General features: G+C 44.2%; 1 protein-coding gene across 2 annotated transcripts in view; it reads right to left on the minus strand.

The window, feature by feature from the left end:
- Positions 1–14,321, minus strand: part of PAK3 (p21 (RAC1) activated kinase 3) — a 314,354-nt gene that overhangs the window by 197,268 nt on the left and 102,765 nt on the right. For both annotated transcript variants that reach the window (XM_069211402.1, XM_069211392.1), the window contains exon 2: positions 4,324–4,520. In XM_069211402.1, the coding sequence (XP_069067503.1) occupies positions 4,324–4,498 (175 nt within the window). In that variant the 5' untranslated portion in view covers positions 4,499–4,520. The remainder of the gene's footprint in view (positions 1–4,323; positions 4,521–14,321) is intronic.

Raw genomic sequence — 14,321 nt, forward strand, 5'->3', positions numbered from 1 at the left:
ACCTGGGCAAAGAGGGCATGAAAGAGCCGAGACTGAATCACATTCAAAGGTGTTGCGAACAGGGGCCCCCAAAATCCTTAAAATGTCCAGGACATAAAGGCAACCAAATGGTTTTCAAATGTAGTATAGTTGCACCAAATTTGCCACGAATGCTTTTATTTCAACAGGGAACAGCTTTTATGAGCGCTGGAGATTTTGTTACACGTTTACCTGCATGTTAATGCTAAATATTGTAGACTGTAACGTAACGGTTCATCAGCAGGAAGTGGGAGAGTGCACTTACTGAATAAGGATCTCTTAAAGTAACAAAACCTTAAATAGTTTTTTCACAGTAAAAAGCAGTTTTTGCGTTGCACTGTGGAGACAAGGGGTGCAAACGAAGGTCTCCGAGACATGGTGCGAAGCTCTGCTCTTACTGGGCATGGATGAGAATCAACATGTGCTGTGGATGCGGGGGGCAGCTGGATACCGTGCCTCTCTATGTAATAGCTTTCACTGGACTATTACAATCAAATAGTAGGTATGTTGTGAAACTTCAGTTATGACAACTTGCTTCGGTTGTATATAGCACACATTTATACATTGCCAAGGCACAATTTTCTAACAGTTTTTGCAGAGACATTTACTTTGCTTAGGCCCTCATTATAAGACTACTGGAATGTTTAGCAGGCACGTCGGGGGACTGGAATGTTCAGTTCTGGACAGTATCCCTTCACCAAACTCCAGCAGTCACAACTTTTGAACCCAGAATGGAGAATAACTGCATGAACTCGATTCTGGGGAGAAAACCTATACATTTTCCACCTGATCCAGCAAGTAGAAAGTGCCAGTAGGCGGCAGGTGGGTTGAGGGTGGGTGGTGGTCAGGGCGGGCTCAAGCCTGTCGGAGGACAGAATTGTCTGCTCTTATGTGTTGTTGCAGGGTAGAGGCTAGGCTACACTCACGCCTGTAGTCTCTACTACATGTAACATGGTCCAATGTTTCCGGCGTGCAATTTTTTGAGTTTGAGAGGTTGCTGACCCAAAACATCTGGACACCAAGAGACTCAGAACTGAAGTTGGCTGAATTCTACCTAGAGTTATCACGCCTGGTGAAATTCCACCACTCACAAGGAGAGCCTTAGTCAGTGGTCAGTCACTTCTCCACTGATATAATAACCAGATAAATATCAACCCCCTGATGAGCTACCTCTCATGTCACTCGCTTGCCTTTGACATTTTACAATGCTGTGCTGAGTTTTTGCCTTGGCTTGTGCTATACAAATACCACATACATACATATATACTTATAATAATGACCGCATGCAAGTTTCGCTGCAGCTGTGGTTTAGAGTCAAAACTATCAATTCTGAAACCAACTTTTAATTCTCAGTGGCTGCAGGAGACTACAACATCCAAAGCTGGCCATATTACTTCATCTTCCTTGGAACCCTCTCCTTATTTAACTGGAATTGAAGCACCATAAAAACTAAATAGGTGTTGGTATGAATCTCTATACAAGTGTATACTGTAGATTGAGGCACACACACACACACACACACACACACACACACACGCCCCCCTTCCCCCCCACAAACACACACACACCTACCACAGAATGCACTCAAAAGAATGAAGCTGGGTAACTGCACTCAACAGTAGAGCACATGATAGAGCTCAATTCAAGGCATCTGGCAGCACTCCGAACAATGCATCCAGAACAGAACACAGGCCAGGGCACAAGTCCAGGTGTGTAAAACAGGGCATATGGAGGGGGCAGACTGGTGCACATTAAGTATCATTAGAAGTGCAATAGACTCTATAGAAGGGTATGATCACTGCTTGTTGAATCTTCTTGTGGCAGGGCTCAGATCGCTGTGTGTGTGAAGGAACCTGTCGCGAGGTACACTTCACTGTGAGTATGAGAAGAATGCAGCACGGCACACATCACTGCATGCAAAAAAGAGCACATCACAGGCTATAATGCACTGGTGCTGAGAGGAGCATACAGCATTTATCAGTGCATGGAGCAGGCAGCATATCAATGCATCCAGCAGTGAAGAGAAGAATGCATATACTAGGACACTCATCAATGTGCGTAGAATAGAGCATGTACCAGGTTACATGTAACTACAACAATGAATCATGCAATGAGTCGTATCACTGCAAGTATAATTAAGTACATGGTAGAATATCAAATCACATGTAGAATGGAGGAGGACACATAGCATTGATCACCGCAACAAATGGCTGCAGATAGAAGGGAGAAGGGCACAGATCACTCGCTGTAGCAGACTCACCATGTGTAGAAGGCAGAAGAGTGCAAATTACTGGCAGAGTATGGAGTATGTAAATACACACATACATCAATGCATGTAAAACATCACACATAGCAGGACTTGGATTAGTGCAAGAGGTTGGGGCCGTAAAAGTGATAAATGCAATCCTCTACAGCCAAAATATTTCTGGGGCCAGAAGCACTGGTATGTTCTGGCACTGCGTGTACAGGCTGCATACTTAGGTATGCTTTTTGTGCAGAGCAGGTTCCTCTCTAATCAGCAGATGCAGTCTAAAAGGGAGAGGTTGCAAGGAGAAGGATGACCTACCCTAGGGCAGGAGGAGCCTCAAATGTTCTTGTCAGCTTTAATCATCTAGTCCCATCAACATCAAGGGCTGTTTGTTCTCCAAGAGAAGAGAATGAGACAGGCTGGTTCCCAGAAGAAACCAGCTATTTTTCTATTCCCCTGCCAAGTGATAGGAGGGACTCTTGATGGGCCACATTCCCACTGAGGACTTTGACACCATGCCCACTCAAAAATGTACAGAGAAGCGACGTGTAGTAATGGGTGCGCTTTTGAAAAAAACAGAAAATGTCAAACATGCTGCGAGTTCTTGCCCCAGGCCACTGAAACGCTATAGATTTCTCGAAAAGTAAAATATGTAAAGGACACATTTTACTCGATAGACGAGAAACGCTGTCCTCATATTTCAAGTGCCTCAAGCACTCCGAAACACTGCACAATAAGCAGTCTAAGTGGATGTTTTTTCAGAATATATAATATATCCGGCCCCACCTACCACATCGCTCTTACTCTCTCGCTCTCATCCCTTTGCCGTGTAGTCTGCAGTGCCCATCTACTCTTAATGCATGTTGATGGGATGGACAACAGCTTCACACTTGGTGTCTAATGGCTGTCTCTCTTCCTTCATCAACATCCCCATCCACTAGTGGTCTCTGTCAGGCTGGAGGATGGGCAGAAAAGTTGTCTAGGTAGTCAGGATGAGATCGTACAGGCAACAGCCAGAAGAACTGAATTCTCTGAAAATCACCCTACCCATACTTGAAAAAGAAAGACAAACTAAGGGCTAGATTTGATAATGGGTAAAAGGTTAATTCTTATAAGAAGAGTGCTTCTAATGTTCTTTACAAAACAGGGATATGAACTAGAGAGGAGTTATTGAGATGACCCTAACTCACAGAGAAAACCAAAAGGCACTGCAAGGAAGCATCAGCGGAAGGATGGCAACATACATACATCTACAACACCAACTGACCTGTACCAGTATATAAGATGTAAGGGTACATTAAAATTATTTAACGATTCATACATGAGCTGCATTTTCCCAGTTTCATCTCAACTGCATAAACCAAGACATTTTCCCCAAATTCATACACTTATGTATTCCTAGTGAATGTACATTCTATTAGCTATTTCAAGTCCCTCACAAGACCGCTTTACATGAGTGATCAAACCATGATTAGCAGACTGGACTGAGTTTATGGAAAACCAAAACTGAACTAGGAGTAGGGTAGGGGTAAGAACTGGTAGACCTCTTCCACACTTGGGGCCTGATTTAGAGTTTGGCAGAGGGAGTTACTCTGAAACAAACATGACTGATATCCTGTCCGCTGTATTACGATCCCATTATGGCCTATTGAGATCTAATACAGCGGATGCGATATCCATCACGTTTGTGACAGAGTAACCTGTCCGCTAAACTCTAAATCAGGCCCCAAGATATCCATTAAGAAAGTTACACATGCCTGTAGGGCTACATACATGTGCTTCCATTTCCAATGATGATTTTTGTGCTAGAGTTGTCGATTCATAAATGAATGAGTGATATAAGGAATTGTTGCATGTACAGTTTTGTGTGGTAGTTCAATGTAAAAAAGGCTTATTAGACAAAGTCTACACAACAATCAAATCTTATTATGCCCACACCCAAGAAACAACTGACAAAGACTACAATCCGTTGAAAAACAATTTAAGACAAAAACAAAAATGTGAGAGCAAGAGCACTCCTAATGATTCCATCATAAAGCGCCTCACTGATACTTTACTTTTATCCCCTCCTCCTGGGAAGATGGAACGTAGTCTGGCTTTTTTATTCTTCTCTTCAGGGGCCATCGGGAGCGGTTTGGAGCCGTGGTTCAATATTGAGGAGTCACGGTTGTTACTGTTCATTCTCAATGGAGGAGCCGGAGGTTTCTCGTCAGTATCCACGCTATCGGACATCTTCAGCAGCCCTCACAACCTCCTAGCACCAAGGAAGAAACAGAAAAGGAATTAATACCAGAAACAAGTATAGGTAAATCATTATTTGGCAAAGCATTTATTTATTTGTATTTATTTTTTATGATACTCCGGTGTAGATGAACACATCATTCAATCCACTAAGGCAACAGACATTCTAAGAGCAAGTACCCTAGATATTCACCACCAACTACATCTTGTCTGGAGAATTCTGAACTCTGTTACATCAGATTGCGCAAAAGCATTCAACCCTTTCTAATTGGCTATTTTGATAATTATAGATATGCCATCACACTGAAAGTTTTCACCGTTTACACAGGTTAAAATTTAGTGCTTAAAAATGTGAAGTTATGACTGATAAACCTACGAAATGCAATACATGGTTTGAAGGTCTGAGGACCAGAAAAATATCCAAATCCTTTCAATAAAAGGTAAAAAAAAAAAAAAGTATTTGCAGGTGAAAATAATTGCATGAGTGTCCAATTTTGACTTCTGTGTGTCATTTAACAAAAACCATAACACCTTGTTTTAGGCCATTCTAGATGGTTAGATACCCAACTAATTGTAAATAAACAAATTGACACATGTTTAAGTTATATAAAATATGAAGGTGGGATGTATATGCCCAGATGTGGGTCCCGTGCTCACTGTCACTGGAACCAAGCTGTACCCGGCGGATGAGCCCATAACTATGGCGAAACCGGTTCTGGGTTGCTTTTGTTTCGGGTCAGAGAGGACCTGGCTTGGCAGTTCGGATTTGACTGTTCCTTATGGAGCAGGGTCAAGTCTACTGCATATTGCTGGATCCACACTGAGGTTGTATGGTTTGCAAATTAACAATGGATTGGGATGCAGTCTGAGTAGTTACCAGTGGCATAAATTCAAGCACTCAATCCATCACTGTTTTGCATACTTATGATGTCACTCAGGACACCAAGGAGAAAATATTGTTTTTTAATTTCTTACCCATCTATAATTTTAAGTGGCATATGCCCTACAAATCATTTACTCTTGCTCTGAGCATCATAGCATAGCACAGGAGTAATTGGGAACTATAAATAACATATATTAAAAAAAAAAAAAAAACTGGTGTTCTGTTAACCAGTCCCACCAATTTCTACAGTTACCTCTCTTGTCCAAATTGAAAAACAAAACCTGGCTTCTGGCAACTGACCCCCAATCACTACATTTATTCCCCCCCCCGCCCAAATATAAAACTAAAATACGATGCTTCCAGCCCTCCACTCACGCGACTTTGTGCCATCCATTCTCTTTCTGCTCAAAACTGCGCACTCCGCTCCTCCGAGCGGAAAGCCAGCGCTCCACTGACCATGGCTCTGCGGCAGCAGGTTTTTCAACCCAGGTCAGCATAGACATGCGCTGAATGGAAAAATCCATGGTTGGCTCAAGCAGCGTACCAGCTCTGTTCTGCCTCCTCCCTCGGGTCTGTGGAATCCCGAGAGGTGACAGAAGGTGGGTGACGCTGCCAGTCACCATTTCGTCACTTCATACAGACCTCAACAGACCTGGGCGAGGCTGTAGAGCATACTGAGCGCGCGCTTTCCTTGGTGACATCACAACAATAGTAAACACGTTTTCTTTCCCTCTGTTGTTACATAATAGCACTGAATCACTGGATTTCCATTCAATAATTCAGGCTAATGGCTTCCAGTAGAAGCCATGCATAACAAGTAGGTTGTTTACGGAAAGGCTGGGAAAATGCGAGCAACTTCAGGTTAAAATTGTCAGCAATCTGTGACACAATTAAGAAATCTTGGGCAAGAAAACTGGGAACACCAGGGTTGTGAAAGCAAAACTGTTGCAAGTGACCAACAGGAAACCTCACAGGTTAAAGAAGCTTTTGTGCCAACTGGCTGAGATTAGGTGTGGTAGTGAATTGTTTCTACCCTATATTATGCACTCACAGTCCCTTGGCAGAGTCTGCCATTCTCCTTGTGAGGTCTGGTGACTGCATCAGATAGAGCCACAATCTTGCATGAAAGCTGCAGTGAATGAGCTTTCTTAAAGAGAAACCAACCACTTTGACTGAGAAGGCTTTTGCCTTTTAAAGAAAAATACACACAAATTGATAGTTTAGATGGACTTTCCAATCTCCATATGCATTAATGACTACTAATCTATCCACCTACTTTGGTAATGTATTTTATTGACTTGATTCCGCCCAAGCCTATTTTGCTACAAAATCAGTAGTACACAGCAAATAGTTCTGTCAAATCTTTATCTCAGTTCCACGCGTAGGAGGCACGACCCATAGGTAAATAATGTAATCTAAAAAACAAGTCCAGAAGTGCCAAAATATCAATTCTGTTCCCTTACTGTCACTTACACAAATTCACTGAACAAGGCCTGCTGGCATGTGTTTCGCTGCAAATCAAACAGTAACAAATCAAACATGTGCTACATTGCTTATGGAGAGGTTGTACTCACTGTGAAGCACATCAATTTGGCAAAATATTATAGTAGGTAAATAATAAATAAATTCATCTCTAGTCTCCAGAGAAATGTTCAGTTCCTTGTTGTATCATAGGAAATTGAGTTATTTACTGAAATATACTTTACTTTGGATCTTCAGTGGACTAGTAATATCACACTTTTGATGGAAGTGTGCATGCCCACATAATAAGTGAGCTCTTTCTACTACACTTCCTGGTCTACCATAATCATATGCATGTGGGTTGTTTCTTCAAAAACACATATCATTTGTTTTATCAATATGTTGTGCTTATCCTCCAAAAAAAGTATTAATAGTCATAGATACAATGACCTTTTCTTAATAGCTAGATTCTTGCGAGTAAATTGCCAAAAAAGAGTAACCTTACAAAAATCATTTCATCGTCTGGGATTCCGACATAATCTATAGTGTACATATTGAAATTCTTGAAATCCACATTTCTATTAATGCACACGATCCTTAATTGGCTAAAAAAAATTCTGTCCATGGCAGTCTGGTTAAGGATACACAAAAACATTATTTTAGATGTCGCCCCTCCCCCCCCCAATTTATTTCCCAGATGAAGAAATATCTCTCTGCATAACCTCTGAAAAGGTGTATTTTTTGCTATTTCACATATAACATTTCTATACTTGATCTAGATGTTTTTGGTACCTATTGCAAGTGTAGAAATTGAGTGTGAAATAATTTGGAAAGGGTTAACACCCTCAAAGTTAAGATTTTGAGGATCATTACTACCTTCGTCATTGCCTCTACTGCTTAAACATACAAGTTTCGAAAATCTGCAATACATGCAGATTTCCGGCATTTGCAAGTCCCAATAAAGAAAATAAATGACAACATGTATTTTGCACATATGGATGGCACTTTCGGGAGACCGAATTTCAAGTTAGTAGTGCAAAAATGCGTACGTGCTAGGCCATAAGTAAATCCTAGTACCAGAGACCTTCAATGTTTGATTCTTTAGGGTGTATTTCAGCTACAATATAAATACAGTGTAATCTCAGGTCTATAAACTATCTAATATTTGAATAGAAAAAGTAAATAAGCAGGTTAAGGAAGAATAGAAACATAAGTATTGGCAAAGCCAATACATCTAGTCTGCCTTTTAATTCTCAAGTAAAACCTTTCTTTAAGCTCCCTGCAGTGCAAGAACAACCCAGAAATGATTAATGTCTGTGTATGATGCATTGAGGACATAATGAATTTCTCGTGTCATGGTTCAAAGTACTTTTGGGATGGTAAAATAGTCTCTCATGCATTGTAATGCAAACACTCCAGGAGAGGGACAATCATACACAAAACAGCAAGATGTGAGGGAGAAATACTCCCTTGGCCTAATTAATAGCCCAATCTATTGATCTTCTAAAGAACGGATAACAATAGGACCGTTGAGATGTCAAGCTAATTAAAAAACCTAAGTACTCCTGATAGAAACCAACACTTCAACAACTTAGCTAATGAGCTGAGCTCCGTCAATTAAGGCCAATAACAAATGCCAAGACATTCACTTACTCAGGTATAGAATTTTTTCTTTTTATCTTTTACAAATAGGACAAAACTAGGTATGGGAAACTGATCAGTATTTTACAAAGGATGGCCAAAGGTCTCTGCTGGCAGACATAGAATTGCTTCAGAGCTCTGTGCAGCTAGCTTTCCTTTTAACTTCATATGAAGGCAGACTGAACAAAGACCAAGCACAAAAGTGAAACTCTTTCCACAAGTTGCAATGTACCCGTAAAAAATGTCACACATTGAGCGTAGCATTCACCCCAAATGAACTCTGTTAATACTCTAGAAATCTACTGAGACTACGTGTAGCAGAGACTGCTATACATTCTGACCAAACAGCCCTGACTTTATCAGCCTTTGAAACATTATGTTCCTTTCTACAATGATAAAACAGATTATTCAAAGGTTTGGAGCCTTACGAACTAAATACTCTCTCTTCACACTTTGTACACTTAAATCATGGCACGGTGAACACACTGTGTGTAGTAGTTTTGTCACCAGACAGAACAAGCATTTGCAGTCCAATGGGTCTCACGTTTGCTCGAGTTAGAGCTATTAGCGTTGTAAATTCCTAACTGGACTTTTCTTGCCACTTAAACTGAAAGTGAAAAGTAAAACAGTGACATAAGCGAGCCGATTCAAAGTACCACGCCCACCATGAGCTTGAAGGAGACGCACAAAAGGAAAAAGAAGCTCGCTCGCAGTCAAACGTATCCGGAATCATACAATTATCTATGTAACAGGGTCGGTGTCCAAGGCCTTAACAAAACAGCCCCAAGGGTGAGAAATGTAAAGCATTTACCAATGATAACAAAGGATTTTTGAAAGTGTATCAAACGGAGCTAAAGTTATTAGCAACACAAAAAACGCTCTTCTTAGGGAAACGGACTCAAGTAACTACACAACTGAGAGTGGCAACCATATTGTAACATATAAATATACTTTTTTTTTTTATACGAAGGACTAGATCAAAAATATTTTCCCTAATCTAAAGTAAAAATTAGAACAGAACGACAGAATGGATAGTTCCATAGATCAAAATGTAAGAGATTGGCGAACGGCCTAGGTGCCATTCCAAAAAGAGAGACCTTAAGTAAAGTATAAAGATTCCAACTACAACCTTCTCCATAGCTGTTCCTGATGCTGCTATGTGAGCACTCAACATGCCACTCATTACAACAGATTATTTGGCCCAGATCCACATATTCAGCCAATGGTTGTAGAATAAACAGTCTGTCATGAGCCCTAGTGCAAAAAAAGGACATGGATCCCTAGCTTTTGTTTGAATTCTAAACTAAAATAATGCTTCCATTTTCTTACGATAATGGCATTACTCCTAGTCCTACTCCCTCGCCTTCCTTTTAACCAATGAGGCCTCCCGCCTCCCCTCTAGACCCTCCCTTCCCCTTTCAAAACCCCCCCCCCACCCTTATCCCCTCCTGTACAAAAACCAAGCCCAAGCTGCAACTCGGACAGTCCGTACCGGGAGGGTGGGAGGGAACGGAAAAGGAAGGCGAGGGAGTAGGACTAGGAGTAATGCCATTATCGTAAGAAAATGGAAGCATTACCTCCCGTCCCTCCCTCGCCTTCCTTTTAACCAATGAGACATAGCAAGAAAACACACAGGAGACGGACATCGAGTTGCAAGACCTTTATTTAATATCCTGCACCAAGAACATCCCAAACATTATCTCATAGAGGATAAGACCGGTGACCTAACACCGACTCCAAACTACCCAAGTCCGACAGCCTATAATGACGCACAAACGTCGAAGGAGAAGCCCAAGTGGCGGCCCTGCAAATTTCCACCACGGAAGTCCCCTGAAGCTCCGCCACCGTAGCCGCCATGCCTCTGGTAGATCTCCCCTGAATCCCTTGAGGAGGAACCACCTCTTTCAAGGAATAGGCCAACAGAATTAAAGATCGAACCCACCGACTCAAGGAAGCCGTGGAAGGTTTCTCACCTTTGCGAGCCGGACCAAAATTAACAAACAGTGAATCCCCTTTACGAAAAGGAGCCACCACCCGCAGATACTCCAACAAAACCCTGCGCACATCCAACGAATGCAAACGGACCTCCTCCCTTGAGGAGGGATTCGGACAAAATGAAGGAAGGATGACCTCCTGCCGGGAATGGAACGAAGAATTGACTTTAGGAATAAAGGAAGGTACCGGAACCAGAACCACCCGATCGTGAAAAATCTTACAAAAAGGAAAGGAACAAGCCAATGCCCCCAATTCCCCCAACCGACGAGCCGAAGTAATGGCTACCAAAAAGAATGTCTTCAAAGATAGATGGCGCAAATCACAGTCCCCCAAAGGTTCAAAAGGGGGCTCCGTCAACACATCCAAAACCAAGGACAGATCCCATGAAGGAAAAGAACGTACCGGGCGAGGAAATAAATTAACAAGCCCTTGAAAAAATCTCGGCATCAAGCGCCCTTCATCCTGAAGATTACGCCATGGTCCTCTGAATGCCTGAATAGCCGCCCACTGCACCCGAAGAGATGCCACTGACAACCCTAAATGAGCACCGTCCTGCAGGAACTGCATCACCTCAAAGATAGAAGCGCAGGTAGGATCTAACTCACGACTTAAGCACCATGACGAAAACACCTTCCACTGTCTACCATAAGAAAGCAAAGTGGAACGTCTCCTCGAAGCCAGCAATGTAGAACTCAAAGCTACCTGCACCCCCAGACATGTCAATCCCCGTCGTTAAACTTCCAGGCCGTCAAGTGTAACCTTCTCAATGACCCCAATGGGAGGCAGGGAAACTCCAGGGGAGACGGACAAAGAGGCAGAGGCCACATCCTCCCGTCCGCCATCAGCCTCAACAAGGGGAACCAATTCGCCCTCGGCCAAAGTGGCGCAATTAGGACAACCCTGGACCCCAGATCCCTCACACGTAACAGAAACGCCCTGAGTAGTTGAAAAGGAGGGAACGCATACAAAAGGCCCTGCGGCCAAGGACATGACATCCCGTCCACCTCCCATGCTTGGGGACATCGAAACCGGGAGCAGAAGCGATCCACTTTCGCATTCCCTACTGACGCAAACACATCCAGCACTGGAAGACCCCAAAGCCGAACCAGATGCTGAAACAGAGACTTCCGGAGAGAGAAAAGTTGAGAGGAAGGAATCACTCTGCTCAGCAGATCCGCCCGAACATTCACCACCCCCCGAATGTACGTAGCCCTGAGAGAAGGAACCCACTCCTGAGCCCACACAAAAATCTCCCTGACTAGATTGAACAGAGCCCTTGACCTGGTCCCTCCTTGCCGATTGACATAAGCCTTGGCCACTAAGTTGCGCCAATTTGACGACCGACTCGCCTCCCGAGGGGACCAAAACCCCTGAATCTGAGCCGACCCCATCCATGCCCCCCAACCGGAGAGGCTGGCATCCGTCGTCACCACCACGGGTCTCAGAGGCGATAAAGAAACCCCTATCCTCAGGTGGTCTGCATCCAACCACCATTGCAACTCTCTGTGAATCAATCCGGACCCTGGAACCCTGTCCTTCAGAGAACCGGACCCTGGTGTCCACCTTCTCAAGAACCATGTCATCAAGCACAGGAGATGGAAACGTGCCCAAGGAACCAGAAATATCACCGACGCCAAATGACCCTGCAGACGCAACCATAGAAGAGCTCGGGGAGCAGACCGCAACAATACCTTCTTTACCAAAGCCTGTAGGACACCCAACCGTTTTTCTGACACAGTCACCAACCCAAGAAGAGTCTGAAACCGAGCTCCCAGAAAAACCAGATCCTGGGACGGCACTAAGTCTGACTTCTCCCAATTGATTAAAAACCCGTGGTTTTGCAGGACCCCCAGAACATGGACCACCTGCTTCTGCACAAGGTCTCGTGATTGGGCATGAATCAAAATGTCGTCTAGATAAGGATGCATAAATACCCCTTCTGAATGAAGCAAAGCCACTAGAGGAGCCAGCACCTTTGTGAAAATTCGAGGAGAAGATTTTAGACCGAAAGGCAGAACGCAAAACTGATAATGGTCCTGACCCACAGCAAACCTCAGGAACTTTTGAGAGGATCTTGCCACCGGTACGTGTAGGTAAGCATCCTGCAGATCCAGTGACACCAGAAAGTCCCCGTGTCTGACAAATGGAAAAATAGTCTGAATGGACAGCATGCGGAAATGCACTGTCCTGATCCAGGTATTCACCTCCTTTAGATTGAGCACCGGCCGAAATCCCCCTGAAACTTTCTGCACAAGAAACAAGACCGAATAAGTGCCCTGACCCCGTTCGTCTAGCGGAACGTGGGAAATGGCCCCCTTGACCAGTAAGTCCCGCACTCCGTCCAATAATGCTCTTCTCCGTGACCCCTCTGAAGGCAGAGGTGTGGGACGTACCCCTGAATCTGGAGGAACCACCACAAAATCTATGACATAACCATTGGCCACAATGTCTAGTACCCAATGATCGTTTACACTGCCCTTCCAAGCCGAAAGAAAGTGACTCAGTCTTCCCCCAACCGGCCCTCTGCCAGGCCCACAGTGATTGTCAGGACCCCTTCTTGAAACCACCCCGGGTCGCAGGAGCAGACTTCTTAGGTGAAAAACGCGGCTGAAAACGCCGTTTCCTAAATGAAAAGGATTAAGCATCCCTAGTAGGAGAAGATCTGGAATGTTTCTTCCACCCTTTACCCGAAGAAGAACCCCCTTTATAAGGTAAGGCATGCTTCCGTTCCTTAAAAGCCTTGGAAAGCATGGATGGCAATTGTTCTCCAAACAAGGTACGACCTTCAAACGGCAGTCTCAACAAGGCCGCCTTTTCCCCCGGATCAGCCTTCCAGGAACGCAACCAGAGGGACCTACGAGCCCCAATCAAAGACCCAGATGCCAGAGCCGAAGTACGGACCACATCCGAAGACACATCAGCCAACAATCTGGCCTGCTGCTCCATACCAGCCAGGAGCTCCGAACATTCCGCCCCTTCCTGTACAGCCACCGCCAGTTTATCAAAGTCTTGAACCAATGACTGTGACGCATAAGCAGAATAAATCCCTGCCCTCAGCGCCAGATTCTCCACAGCAAAAGCCCTCTTAAGACCCGAATCCACTTTACGGTCAGTGGCATCCGTAGGCACACAATCCTCCGGATTGACTGCCGTTTTGCCAATCAGAGTAGCCAAAATAGAGTCCAGGCGTACTGAAGGAGGCAAAACCTCCTCACCCTCAAGTAAGTAAAGTTTCTGAAGGAATCGTGGAACCTGAGCCTTATCCACATCCTTCCACTCACGAAACGCCATATCCCTCACAGGTCCCTGAAAAGGCATGGCAAACTTTGAAGGTGTCTTATATTGAGGAAATAAATGAGAATCCGAGTTTGCAGGTTGAAACACTGGGAAACCCAAATTGTCCCGAACATGTGCCATCACTTCCCACATATCTTCTCTGGAAACATATTTCCCCCCAGATGACGTCGATGGGGCCTCATCCTCACTCTCCAATGAGGATTTCCTAGCTGCTACCGATGAGTGCGCACATTTAGACTGACCAGTCCTGGCCACGCCTGCTTGTAGTGCCCTGGTCACCGCCACCTCAATCATATCCTGAACCTCCTCTCTGGACATGAGGGGAGTACCCCTGCCAGGTACCTGTGAGTTCTCAGGAGTAGTAATGCTAGCCTCACCCCCCCTCCTCCTCCGAGGAAGAAGAAACAATCCTACGTCTCTTTGCTGGAACTTTAGGCATGGTAAACAAATAATCACTGCCTATTTCATCAAATACATAAAAACCACGGGCCGAACGCCCGTCCTACCTGAGAGCATCTCAGAATTGAAGTCCCTCGG

This window comes from Pleurodeles waltl, chromosome 2_1, assembly GCF_031143425.1.
Source record: "Pleurodeles waltl isolate 20211129_DDA chromosome 2_1, aPleWal1.hap1.20221129, whole genome shotgun sequence".
Lineage (NCBI taxonomy): Eukaryota > Metazoa > Chordata > Amphibia > Caudata > Salamandridae > Pleurodeles > Pleurodeles waltl.